We start from the raw sequence: 12,923 nt of genomic DNA on the forward strand, positions 1-12,923 counted from the left end.
GAACGTGGTGAAGGCAGTTAGCTTGGCAGAGTTTAAAAAGGGGTTAGACGGTTTCCTAAAGGACAAGTCCATAAACCGCTACTAAATGGACTTGGGAAAAATCCACAATTCCAGGAATAACACGTCTAGAATGTTTGTACGTTTGGGAAGCTTGCCAGGTGCCCTTGGCCTGGATTGGCCGCTATCGTGGACGGGATGCTGGGCTCGATGGACCCTTGGTCTTTTCCCAGTGTGGCATTACTTATGTACTTATGTCCTCTACTTGGCTCACTTTTATTACATAGAGCAGTGATTTAACCTATTGTGATGTCATAGTGGCTCATTCCACCAATAAGAGCCAACCTCATTAGTGATGTCACAATGGCTTGATTGTATAGAATGTTTGTACGTTTGGGAAGCTCGCCAGGTGCCCTTGGCCTGGATTGGCCGCTATCATGGACGGGATGCTGGGCTCGATGGACCCTTGGTCTTTTCCCAGTGTGGCATTACTTATGTACTTATGTCCTCTACTTGGCTCACTTTTATTACATAGAGCAGTGATTTAACCTATTGTGATGTCATAGTGGCTCATTCCACCAATAAGAGCCAACCTCATTAGTGATGTCACAATGGCTTGATTGTATAGAATGTTTGTACGTTTGGGAAGCTCGCCAGGTGCCCTTGGCCTGGATTGGCCGCTATCATGGACGGGATGCTGGGCTCGATGGACCCTTGGTCTTTTCCCAGTGTGGCATTACTTATAAGAATTTATTTTTGCTGAATATCATATACCTTATAAATAAACGCCTATAGCTATCTATAAAGGCAGTCTGTTTCTGGTATGAACTCATGTTTGAAAACAAATGTACTTAATAGGTTTTGGAACTTCTTCAATTTCTCTGTTTTGGTGTTGGTCGATGATGTCCCTAATCAGATTATGTTTCTGAGCTGGTGGACCAGATGCAAGACATTTTTCTGCTACTATGGTTTTGTTTCCCGCAAGACTTTAGAAAATCTTTTCCTGCTCATTCTTTTTGTGAAAATTCTTTGAAAAATATATTTTTTTTTTACTGTGAGCTTTGGGAAATGTACAACTTGGATGTCTTTGGATATTATACAGTAAAGGAGAAAATGCATTTCTATATATATATTTTTGTTGTTACATTTGTACCCCGCGCTTTCCCACTCATGGCAGGCTCAATGCAGCAGGCAATGGAGGGTTAAGTGACTTGCCCAGAGTCACAAGGAGCTGCCTGTGCTGGGAATCGAACTCAGTTCCTCAGTTCCCCAGGACCAAAGTCCACCACCCTAACCACTAGGCCACTCTTCCTAATACATGCAGGACGTCAGACTCACAGAAACAGAAGCCTGCACAGCCTTCTACATGGAATGTTGCTAATGGAATAGCAACATTCCATGTAGAATCTCCAATAGTAGCAACATTCCATGTAGAATCTCCAATAGTAGCAACATTCCATGTAGAATCTCCAATAGTATCTATTTTATTTTTGTTACATTTGTACCCCGCGCTTTCCCACTCATGGCAGGCTCAATGCGGCAGGCAATGGAGGGTTAAGTGACTTGCCCAGAGTCACAAGGAGCTGCCTGTGCCGGGAATCGAACTCAGTTCCTCAGTTCCCCAGGACCAAAGTCCACCACCCTAACCACTAGGCCACTCCTTCACTCCATGTTGTGCCACATGCAAAGTCAGGCTTCTTGTGAATACCACTACTGTTTTTGTTTGCGTACTTCAATTTGTAATTTGTGTTCATATATTTTGTATTTGATGCACTGAAAAAATGCAAGTATTGTGAATAAATCTTGTTTTGATATCATTTTATCAGCACAGTAAATTGATCAGTTGCAACAAAGGAGCTTTAATTTTGGCCACAGCAACGTAGGAAATATTTTTTCCTTGAATACGATTGACTTTGCTGTTCCTTCATCAGCTGCAGTAATTCTTTCGTGAAACCTAACACACATAAGTAGAATATTTGTTCGGTGAACTTTGTTCTGTTACCTGTTTTTTTTTTCTTTAAAATCCACAGCAAAGAAAAATATGTGTACTAATTGTGAGAACTGTTTACAATATTTATTTTCTTCAGTTTGTACTGCTCAGTCTGTGAGGCTCAGCACAGTTTACAGCAATCAAACATATAAATGGCGAGTGTCGTACTCACTCGCAAATGCGCAGTAGAGACCCTCTCTGCCCCGCCCCCGCGTCAATACGTTATGATGGGGGGCGGAACAGAGAGGGTCTCTACTGCGCATTTGCGAGGGACGAAACCGCCGTCGCTAACGCTCCCCCCACCCTCCACCCGGCCGGGCCCTCGCTCCGCTATTGAAACAGCGAGGGAACGCAGCACACAGCTCTGCTGAGCTGCCGTCCTTCCTTCTTCTTCTCTGCCTGTGTCCCGCCCTCGACGACGTTACATCACACGAGGGCGGGACACAGGCGGACAAGAAGAAGGAAGGCCGACGGCAGCTTAGTAGAGCTGTGTGCTGCGTTCCCTCGCTGTTTCAATAGCGGAGCGAGGGCCTGGGCCGGATGGAGGAGTGGCGGTGACTCGGGGGGGGGGGGCGAGCTCGGCGGCGGGGGGGCTTTGCAGCGGCGACGGGAAGGGGCTTTCAACCCCCCCTTTCCTATACTAGCCCGTTTTTACGGGCTCAACGGCTAGTTAAAACATAAACTACAGTTAAACCGAACATCACAAAAAGCATGACGTAGTCAATATTGAACAAGATCAGAGAGAGTCTAATAATATTCAGCATTTTAAGCATAATGGATATATGTGTCTACTGTGTTCTTCTGATTTTGCCTTGTAGAATTCCTGGATAGCAGTTGTGAGGGGTCCAGTTAGGTACACTAGAGTGGAAAAAAAGCATGGCTAACGTTTATTTTTTTACTAATAGTAGTAACATTATACCAAAATGAAATAATGAATTCCTTTTCCTATCTGCTTTATAATGTTATACCAAAATCACAACAGGAAATCCTTTTAGAAGTTTGCACAGAGGGACCTTGTCTTCCCATCTACATAGAGCCAAGTACTGAGAATTTTAAACTGTAACAATTATACAAAATATATTGGAAAAATTCCAAAGCTGCAGGCCGGAAAAACATTCTATAGGGAGGTTTAATTTAAAATGTTTTCTTGTGGGTATAGAGCTGTTTATCTTTAGAACCCCCCCCCTCCCCCAACACAAACTATCACTCCCTTCGTGTGAATAAAAGTACTTTTACCTATGTCCAAAGAGAAGTGGGAAAGGGAAAGTCTTGTGTAGATTTTTCATGGGCAGTTGGACTCTGTTTTCCATGGGGTTTCCCTTTGAAAATTTGCTTGCAGGCCAGCTAGAGGTAGAGGAAATCAGAGGACCCATGAAAATTAAGGAGAAAATTAAGGTCAGAAGCATGTGCCTCAGATATCTAAAAAATGCCAGAAGAACTGGTACTAAAACAAACATGCCACAGGCAGCCTCTGGTACATCCTTCCCATTGATTCCAGGAAAGGAAATCTGCTAGATCTGCTTCAGAAGTATAGCTGAATTCAACCATCCTCTCTGTACAAGTAACCATGTGACCATTGCCATAGTTCAGCAAAATGAGTTCAGGTGACTAGTACAAGCACCATATTTTTTTTTTTTTTGTTACACCGGCTCTGGCACAGACCGTATAAGTCTGCTCAGCACTATCCCCGCCTCCCAACCACCAAGTTTTTGGAACATTTCTCAGAGCCTTAAAAGCAGTGCTGATAGAGTTTACCTCTGTGTGCATCCGCCATGTAAGAGATCCTATTTCTATGTATTATCTCTTGGTTTTACATTTTTTATTTATCACATTATTAATTTTTAACTGATCAATAACACTTGTACAGCAAAGTGAAGAGAAAAAAGAAAAAAAAAACTTATTCTGATATACAGTAACCAATAATTTAAACTAGAACTTCACTCAAGTCCACAATTATATATATTTTTAAATTATTATACACACATTTCAAACCACACAGTGTCATTCGAGTAGCCTCATTACCAAGTCCGCAATTAGGAGTCAAAGACCACAATATAGGGGTAAATTATCAAAATAACAGTTAAAGTAAAAGTGCCTATTACGTAGCTAAGGAGTACAGACTAAGGGCCCTGTTTACTAAGGTGCACTAGCATTTTTAGCACGCACTAAAATTAGTGCATGTTAAACTCTATTTGTTTTTAATTTACTACACGATGAAACTACAGTGTAGTAAATTTAAAACAAATAGGAGAAAAGTTTTCTTCACCCATCGCATAATTAAACTCTGGAATTAGTTGCCGGGGAACATGGTGAAGGCGGTTAGCTTAGCAGAGTTTAAAAAGGGGTTGGACGGTTTCCTAAAGGATAAGTCCATAGACCGCTACTAAATGGACTTGGGGAAAAATCCACAATTTTGGGAGCAACTTGTATAGGGGAGGGAAGGGAAATGGGACTTGATATACCGCCTTTCTGAGGTTTTTGCAACTACATTCAAAGCGGTTTACATATATTCAGGTACTTATTTTGTACCAGGGGCAATGGAGGGTTAAGTGACCTGCCCAGAGTCACAAGGAGCTGCAGTTCCCCAGGATCAAAGCCCACTGCACTAACCACTAGGCTACTCCTCCAATGTTTGTACGTTTAGGTAGCTTGCCAGGTGCCCTTGACCTGGATTGGCCGCTGTTGGGGACAGGATGCTGGGCTCGATGGACTTTTGGTCTTATGTACTTATATGTACATGTATTCCTGTGGGTGTCTCTAGCTTTAGCGTGTGCTAAAAATGCTACATGTTTATAGCGCGGCTTAGTAAACAGGGCCCTAAGTTTCAAAAAAGAGTTATCTATCAAGGGGGTTCCAACTGGTCCCCCAATATATGTTTAATTGCCAGAAATGTCAAAAGATGCAAAGGCTGAAAAAAACCCCCCATATTTAGTTGATTGGTATCTAATAACACATTTACACGGGTATCTAAGAAAAAAAGGTCACACCAATCTGAAGTATCTGTGTTTTATTTTTTCTTATATACCACCTGCAAGCCCAAAAGCTTTAGAAACAGTGTACAATCAGGTACAGTAGGTATTTTTCTGGCCCTGGAGGGTTCACAAATGTTTGGGATCTCATTTAGGCTGAATCCAGGCGGCCAGTACTCGTGTGAAGTCAGAGACCACTCTCCCTACTTTCTTGGTCCCTGAGGAGCCAGAGGGAAGGAAGATCATTTCAAAGCCCTGTGATCATGGGATGCTTTACATGGCAGCTGGCATTTCCATGTTTGTAGTCTTTTCTCACTCACCTAAAGGGAGTCAGATTTTGGCTTTAGATTAACAGTAAAGCTCCCAATATTTTCCTGAGATAATACATTTGCATTTGGGGAAGGTGAGAGTAGGGCTGTGCCTTCCCTGTGGTGTCAGGATCTGGGGGTAGACTGATGTATGCTCCGCAAGGGGGGATTTGGGGTATGTTGGGCAGACTGGATGGACCCTAGAGGTCTTTATCTGCTGTTGTGTACTATGGGGCTCTTTTAGTAACCTCAAAAAAACAAACTAGCAGTTCCGTAGTGTCTATATTGAATAGGGGGGGAAGTCTCAACTGCTGCGGCAACAAATCACAATCATTGATTGCACGCAGAAAAAAGTCATCATAGACTGAAACCCCCCCGTAGATTATATTTTCTTTATTGTTTTAATTCTTTCAGATCTGTTCATGCATCAAAATCTTTTCTAGAGTCAAAAGATTAGTTAAACAAGGACTTTAGTAAACCACAGAAAAATTAGTAGTTATTGCAGCTTAATGTGGGACTGTACTATGCAGTAGCTGCAGATTTTATGCAGCACCCAGTAGGGGTAGAACCAGCATTTTCTAATGCTGGTCCCATGTTACAGTGGCAATGAGTGTGTGGTCGCTGGCCACAGTTAACACGGGAGCACTTACCACCTCTTTAAGTGCCTCCTGTGTTAACCGTGCTTTAGCTGGTTAGTGCATGGTAAGTGTAACCTGCTAGCTGGCTATCACTTCCATGCCCACTCTCTTCCTAGGCCACGCCCCCTGGCAGAAAAATTCAGTAATGCCAAGGTTAATGCAGGGACCCTACCGCGAAACGTCTTAACACAGCAGCACAGTAACCAGTTCTCATGAGTTAACTGTGTATTAATCCCAGGATTCTATGCTTAGTTCACGTTATTTCTCTACCCATTTAACCCTTGATAGTCCTCTCTGGATAGGGGGATTCTATTCTCATAAATGCTCTCATGGTTCTTCAGAATCGTTAGCTGTTGGATTGAATGAGATGTTTGGTGCTCTTGAGCTGGAGAAGCAGCAGAGGGAGCTGCTGCTGCTCATCTTCCAGAATAACAAGACATCCTGCAGCTGTAACAAAGTTGTAAATGTATTTGTGGGTTTTAAACTTGTTCTTGATAGAATTTCTAATTCCAGTTGTGGATAGCAGTATCCCCTTCCCTCAACATGTCCTGGAGACCTCCCCTCATCAGGCTCCCTTCCCACTTGCATTCCCTTGCATTCTCACTTCCCAGAAACAGCAACTTCATGTTGCTGTTTTGATTAGTTCTTACATAATTCTACAAAATCCTGGCACACAAGACATTTATATTAGGCACAGTCAATACTTACCACTTCTCAGATTTCAAAACCACTTTGCCTGTGTGAAAAGGACCTTCAGCTGTGACTCATTTCACATAAGTTAAGAGTTCTTAGCTCTTGACTCACCTTACTTCATCATTGGTCCAACACACATAAATCTCATATAATTTTATGTCACTCCTTTATTCAGTTTTGTATATGTTTTAATTTTTTGCTCGTGTATCTCTCTTTAAAAAATCAAATAAGACCAACAGGGATTTTAGTTGAGGTATCAGGGGGACAGGTCCGGTGGAGTCCATGGGAGGGGTGGGGGGTTCACTAGACCACAAGGATGTTTAGTTTGGGTATTCAGAGGCGAGGGAGATTGGGTCTAGGAGGGTCATGGTGTCCACTAGACCACCAAGGATAATTTTGTAATGGCGGGAGGAGAGGGGGAATGTGGAGTCAGCAGGTTGTTTTTTTGTTTTGTTTTTTTTTCTAATGTCTCCTTTCCTGTCAGTGTGTGAGCAAATCCTCACTCATGTACTGACAGGAAGGGATACATTTGACTCTTCAGTGTGGCACATGGCGACATATTACCGTGGTGATGTGCACTTTTTAGTTTTTTTGACATTGCACACTTTTTAACACAGCAGTAGTTTGCATTCCGTTTCAATAGCACTGGGGAGCTAAAATTTTGTGTTAGGCTTGCTGTAGGAAGCTGTCTGTTAGGTGTCAGCACATGGCTTTAATGTGAACTTACTACATCGTTCCCTAAGTTTGACAGATTGTGTTCACTGTGTATTCTTTAATGGGAATGAATATCTCCTATCCTGATATGAATGCTGTTTTTTTCTGGACTAATTTGTACTTTTCAATAATATTAATTGAGCTAATTCTGCTTAAATCTTTACAGTTGCAGACAACTGTTATATTCAGAGCTGAGAAACACTGTTCATAACATTTCAGTACATCACTGTAGATTGAATCCATTCTGTAAATGATGTGTAGATGAACAAACTGTCAGTTGAAACTACTGACATTTTGTCTTTCAAGTCTGTCTTTATTAAGGACCTTGGCATGGTTTGTGTGGACACTGAGGAATATTCTAGAATTCTTCCCATTAGCTGCTGCCAGTCACCGTTGAGGCTTTGCAGTTCTGCTCTCTAAGAGGGAAACTCTTAAATTTGGCACCAAGACGTAGCACCACAATAGGACATCCTTAGTGCCAACTCTGTAAAAACACTTAGGGGCACCTAAGTTGTTTATAGAATACTGGCGTAAACCCGCTTTGCTGTGTGAAAAGTTAGGTACAATGTGTATTCATGTGTGTTCAAACGTTGAAAAATCTACTGGCAGGAAACTTCCCAATACACACTCTATCCAAGTTCCCAACGGAATAAGCACAGTACAGGTGGTCCAAGCAACCGTAAATGTCCAAATGCAATCAAGCACAAGTAAAACGTCCAGTTTTATGGGCCAATGATCAGAAGCAAACGCAGGCACTAGAGGCTGTTAGCGCCATACTAGCGCCTGCGTTTGCTACCACCCCATGATCAGAGCCCCCCGAGTGCTCGCGGGCTCTGAACGCAACAAGCATGCAAAACAGGGCGCTTAGCACAAGTAGCATGCAAATGCATGCTAAACCTAGTCATCCCCAATGATCAGCGACCAGTGCGCCAAAGAGTGACACGCTGGCCTCTGCAAACCCTATGCCAGCTCGGAGCTGGCGTTAGGGTTTGCAGATCATTGGGGAGGAATGGTGAGCCCTGTCCAGCATGCTAGCAGGCTACCATTTTCCCCATTGCAGCACCCCCCCCCCCCACAGGAACCGACGACCCATCCAATGCCCCCCCCCCCCCAGCGACAGGGGCCGGAGGTCCGGCGGACCTCTGGTCCTCCCGACCCCCTCCCCAACACAGGTTCAGGAGGGGCTGGATATCTGGCGGGTCTCCAGCCCCCCTAAGCCCCCCAGCATTCGTAAGAAGTCCCTGGTGGCCAAGTGGGCTACGGTGAATCCCCCTACCTCCTTACCTTAAGGTGGAGGATGGAGGTGGCCTTCCTCCTCTTCCTTCAGCGCCGCCTGCAAAATGGCGGCGCCCAGCCCTTCCCAGTGTATCCTGGGATGCGCTGGGCAGGGCTGGGTGCCGCCATTTTGCAGGTGGCACCGAAGGAAGATGCTGGGGGGAGGAGGTTGTGGGGGCTGGATGCCCGCCGGATCTCCTGCCCCTCCTGAACCTTTGTTGGGGGGTCAGGGGGACCTCCAGCCCCCTGTCACTGGGGGGGGTGGGGTGGTCGTCAGTCATCCACCAGGGACTTCTTACGAATGCTGGGGGGTGTTGGGGGGGCTGGAGTCCCAATAGATCCCCAGCCCTCCCTAAACCTGTGTTTGGGGGGGGTTCGGGGGGACCGGAGGTCCACCAAACCTCCAGCTTCCATTTCGCCTTGCTCGGGGCAGGGGAAGTTGAGGTTTGGTGGTCCCATAGACCTCCTGCTCCTGTGTTTGACAGGTCTGGACTTTTGACAGCCCAGACCTGTCAAACAAGTGCAGGAGGATTGTGCTTGAGCGCATTCTCAGACACAATCCTCCCGCACTTCTATCCCATGATCAGAGAGAATTGCGTGCTTAAATTTGCATGCAAGTATCTCTTATCATAGGTGCGGTAAAGCCCCGCGCTGTTCCAGCTCTATTTTTAGAGAGCTGTTTGGAACAGCGCAGGGCTTTTGATCATCTGCCCATTCATCTTTTAAGCATTTTGCAATCTTCTTCTGAAAAGAACCAACCGGTTCTACAGATCCCTGTTTCAGAGAAAACCTCTTTCTTCAGGACCCGTTGACTTTTTAGTAGCTCCCCTATGTTTCCAGTCCTGTGTGGGTGCAAAATGGCACTGCTAAAGGGAGATTGGAGTTATTCAGTTTAATTGTTACATTGTGTCAGCATTTGCTTTAATTATTGATTTGAGCATTTTCTTATCATGCTAGGAGCCCTATGACGGTATGGATTGGAGTGTACTATAACTAAATAAAGGTCCACTCTTGAGTATGTTGAGCACTGCAATCAAGCAATTGACCTCAGTTATTGCGCACAACTCACAGTGAGGCCTCCTACACATACACAAAAAGTTTACATTGGTTTTTTGATAGCAGCATATGCTGTACACAACTGTACTGCACCTATTCTGTTGGGAACTTGTATAGAGACCGCCCATGTGTATGCCCATCCTGCAGTTATGTGCTATAGCACTTAAGTGATTTCTCTATAACTGATGACCTAACATAGGTTACAATCCAATCTATTACTCAGGAACTTATATGAAATACCATAACGTATTCTTCTTGACCATGTATGTACGCACCTTAATGCAATACCACTTTACTCCTTATGTCGAAAACGATTTCTCTATAATTGATGATCTAACATATGTTACATTCCAATCTATCGCTCAGGAACCTATATGCAATACCATAATGTACTCTTCTTTACCATGTATGTACGCACCTTAAAGCAATACCATTTGTAATTCTGTTAACCGGAATTGGCAACCACCACTACGGCAAATGTAAGCCACATTGAGCCTGCAAATTGGTGGGAAAATGTGAGATACAAATGCTACAAATAATAATAATAAGTGCTGCCTTATAGAATAGTACCTAGTGTATTATATATGTCGCTGCTGATTATTGACCCCAGTGACATGCGCAAGTGGCGTGTACTTCTAGGCATCTATTTATAGAATTGCCCAGTAAGTGTTAGGATTCATTCATTGTTCTCTTACCTCTACTGCGTTTTTCTAATCCAGTTCTCTCATCTTCTAAAGGGCTGTATCTAAACTCAAGAAAGCATGGGACAGGCATGTGGGATCTCTTCGGAGGAGGAAAAGATAGCGGATGATATGGATGGGCAGTCTGGATGGGCCATATGGCCTTTATTTGCCATCATTTTCTATGTTTCTATGAATGACAATTACTGCCTAATAGCTGAACCTTTTCTGCGAATAACCTTGTGAAGGACTCTTTGATTTTATCAGAAGGTATTAGGCCAGGTTTTTCTACTGAGCACCACACATAGGTCTGGTCTTCCAGATCTCAATAATATATGGTCATTTGATGTATTTACATAAGAATAACAAACATAGAGTAATCCACATAATAACATTTAGAGCATAAATGTATTGTCTTAACAAAACTGTAGTAAAAAGAAAAGGAAGGAAAAACCTCAAAAAGCTCGAAATCGGAAAGATTTGTAGAGCTGCCGTGATCAAACTGATCTTCACTTCATTACTGGCAAAAACCTTCTAAAAATGTTTAATTTCTTTTATCAATTTTGTCGATGTATCAAAATAATGCAATCCTTATAATCTTCCAGCATTCAGTGTCCATTATTAACAGATAGCACAAATATAGAAAAACACTTATCTTAGTGGAACACTGGGGATCTGCAGGATAAAAATACAGCCAAATTCTTCACACTTTTTACTTGCCCCTGGCCCAACGATGGCCAGCTTTTTGCACAGCCGCTTCAGGGTCCCAGACGGCGGGGCATTTCCAAAGGACAAAAGAAGAATCACAAAAAATTCTCCATACTGCAGATAACATCACGCACTTCTGATTTGTAATGACTGTAGCATCCACACTTTCATCCAAGATGGCTCCCATTATACATAACAGTGACATCAGATGCCATCAATAGATCAACCTATCAAAAATGGCACCATTCAATCCACGAATTCAACCCCCTTGGTTCAAGGGAATGCAGGTAAAAGATTCATTTCTGCTCTTGTTGAAGTAAAATCCGCTGCCGGTCACCTCCTCTATGAAGCTATGGTACATGTTGCAAACCCACACATCTTAGGATCCAGAAATGAATGGCAGTACTTTACACAATGTGCAACTAGAGGCAGCCCAGTCTTGTTTGTTTGCAATGAACTGTGTTCTGTCAAGCGTATTGATAATTTTTGAGAAGTTTGCCCAACATACACTTTATCACAGGAACATATCGGGCAATAAATCACATAATTTGTTTTACAGGAAGTTAATCTGTTTTACAGGAAGGTTTTGCTTTCAAATAGTAAGTCCTACAGCCCATCGGATTAGTAAACACTCCAGTTTCGAGTATGACATCACATACAACACAGTTGCCGCATTTGGAATGACCTACTCCCCTCCCCATACACTGAAAGGGGTCAACAGATGAGGAAGGTAACACTGCAGGGCTCAAATACTCTTTTAAATTCTTATTTTGTCTGAAGGAGAACCGGAGGGTTGACTCTCTGAAGATCGGAACAACCCAAGAAGAAAGTGGATTAAGTTGCATTACATACGTTAATGTGTCTTCATCTTCAGTAGAAACAGCTATCTTGTCCATCTAGTTAGAAAAAGCCACCACGTTTGGAGCCCACTGCAGAGCAATTCACTAGTAGGATTATGTCCATTTTGGAGAAGACGATTGCAAAGTTAGGAGATGCAACTGTCAAGGAGAGGTTAGTGACCTAATTAGTCTTTCTTTTAATAGCTCGAGGAAAGCCAGGGAAGCTGGGGTTCAAATGCTGCTGACCTTCCTTGTGATCTTGGGTAGGTCACTTCACACTCCATTGCCTCAGAAACAAACTCGGGATTCTATTTACTAACGTACATTAAAGCACATTAAATAATGTAAGACCATTATTTTCAGTGAGGCCTATTTACTAACTATGCACTTATCTCGAATTAATGTGTGTCAAGATGCATTAAAACACATTAACTGTTAGTGCATGTTAGTAGATAGATCCTTTAAGGCTAGATTACTTAAACAAACAAAAAAGCAATACTTCATTACCACCTGCTAACACACATTAACACACATTTTTACTGCAGGTCTCACCATATGAAGTAGGACTTATTTATTGATAGTGCTTAATAGTGACATTAGCAGCCATTATCATACTAGCACCATTTAGTACATTTTTTAGTTTAATTGCTGATCTTAGGCATGTTGTGCAGAAAAGCAATAGACAGACATGACAACAGGCACAGCCTGTAGACCTGTCCTCCACAGGTATCTGTTTTGTGCTGATGCGCCTGCAGTGCTGGTAGGGTTCCCAACCCCTGCTGGCTGAAGTGGAGACCCCATGGCATTTATAGGGAATAGAGCAATGCTGGCAGTGTTCCCAGTCCTTAGTGACTAAAGAGCAGGATCCATGAGGTGAGAGGGAAGGGGAGCAGGACAAGAGGAGGGGAGGGGGAAGGGCTGTCTTAACCTCTGACAATCACCTTTCCTCAACATTTGGCACTCTTGCAGTTTTATAGAGCAGCTTTTAAACTAGAAATGGGGGGAAGGCCGACAGTCGCTCAAAAGCGCATGGTTCGGGAAAAGGTATCTTGCAAA

General features: G+C 43.3%; 1 protein-coding gene across 1 annotated transcript in view; it reads left to right on the top strand.

Annotated features, from left to right (window-relative positions):
- The window catches only part of LOC115459070 (calmodulin-lysine N-methyltransferase-like), a gene marked incomplete at its 3' end in the record, with an annotated part of 53,100 nt that extends 42,690 nt beyond the window's left edge, over positions 1–10,410 (top strand). The window contains exon 4 of the mRNA XM_030188935.1: positions 10,378–10,410. Coding sequence (XP_030044795.1) covers positions 10,378–10,410 — 33 coding nt within the window. The remainder of the gene's footprint in view (positions 1–10,377) is intronic.
- Positions 10,411–12,923: the final 2,513 nt, after the last annotated feature.

This window comes from Microcaecilia unicolor, unplaced genomic scaffold, assembly GCF_901765095.1.
Source record: "Microcaecilia unicolor unplaced genomic scaffold, aMicUni1.1, whole genome shotgun sequence".
Lineage (NCBI taxonomy): Eukaryota > Metazoa > Chordata > Amphibia > Gymnophiona > Siphonopidae > Microcaecilia > Microcaecilia unicolor.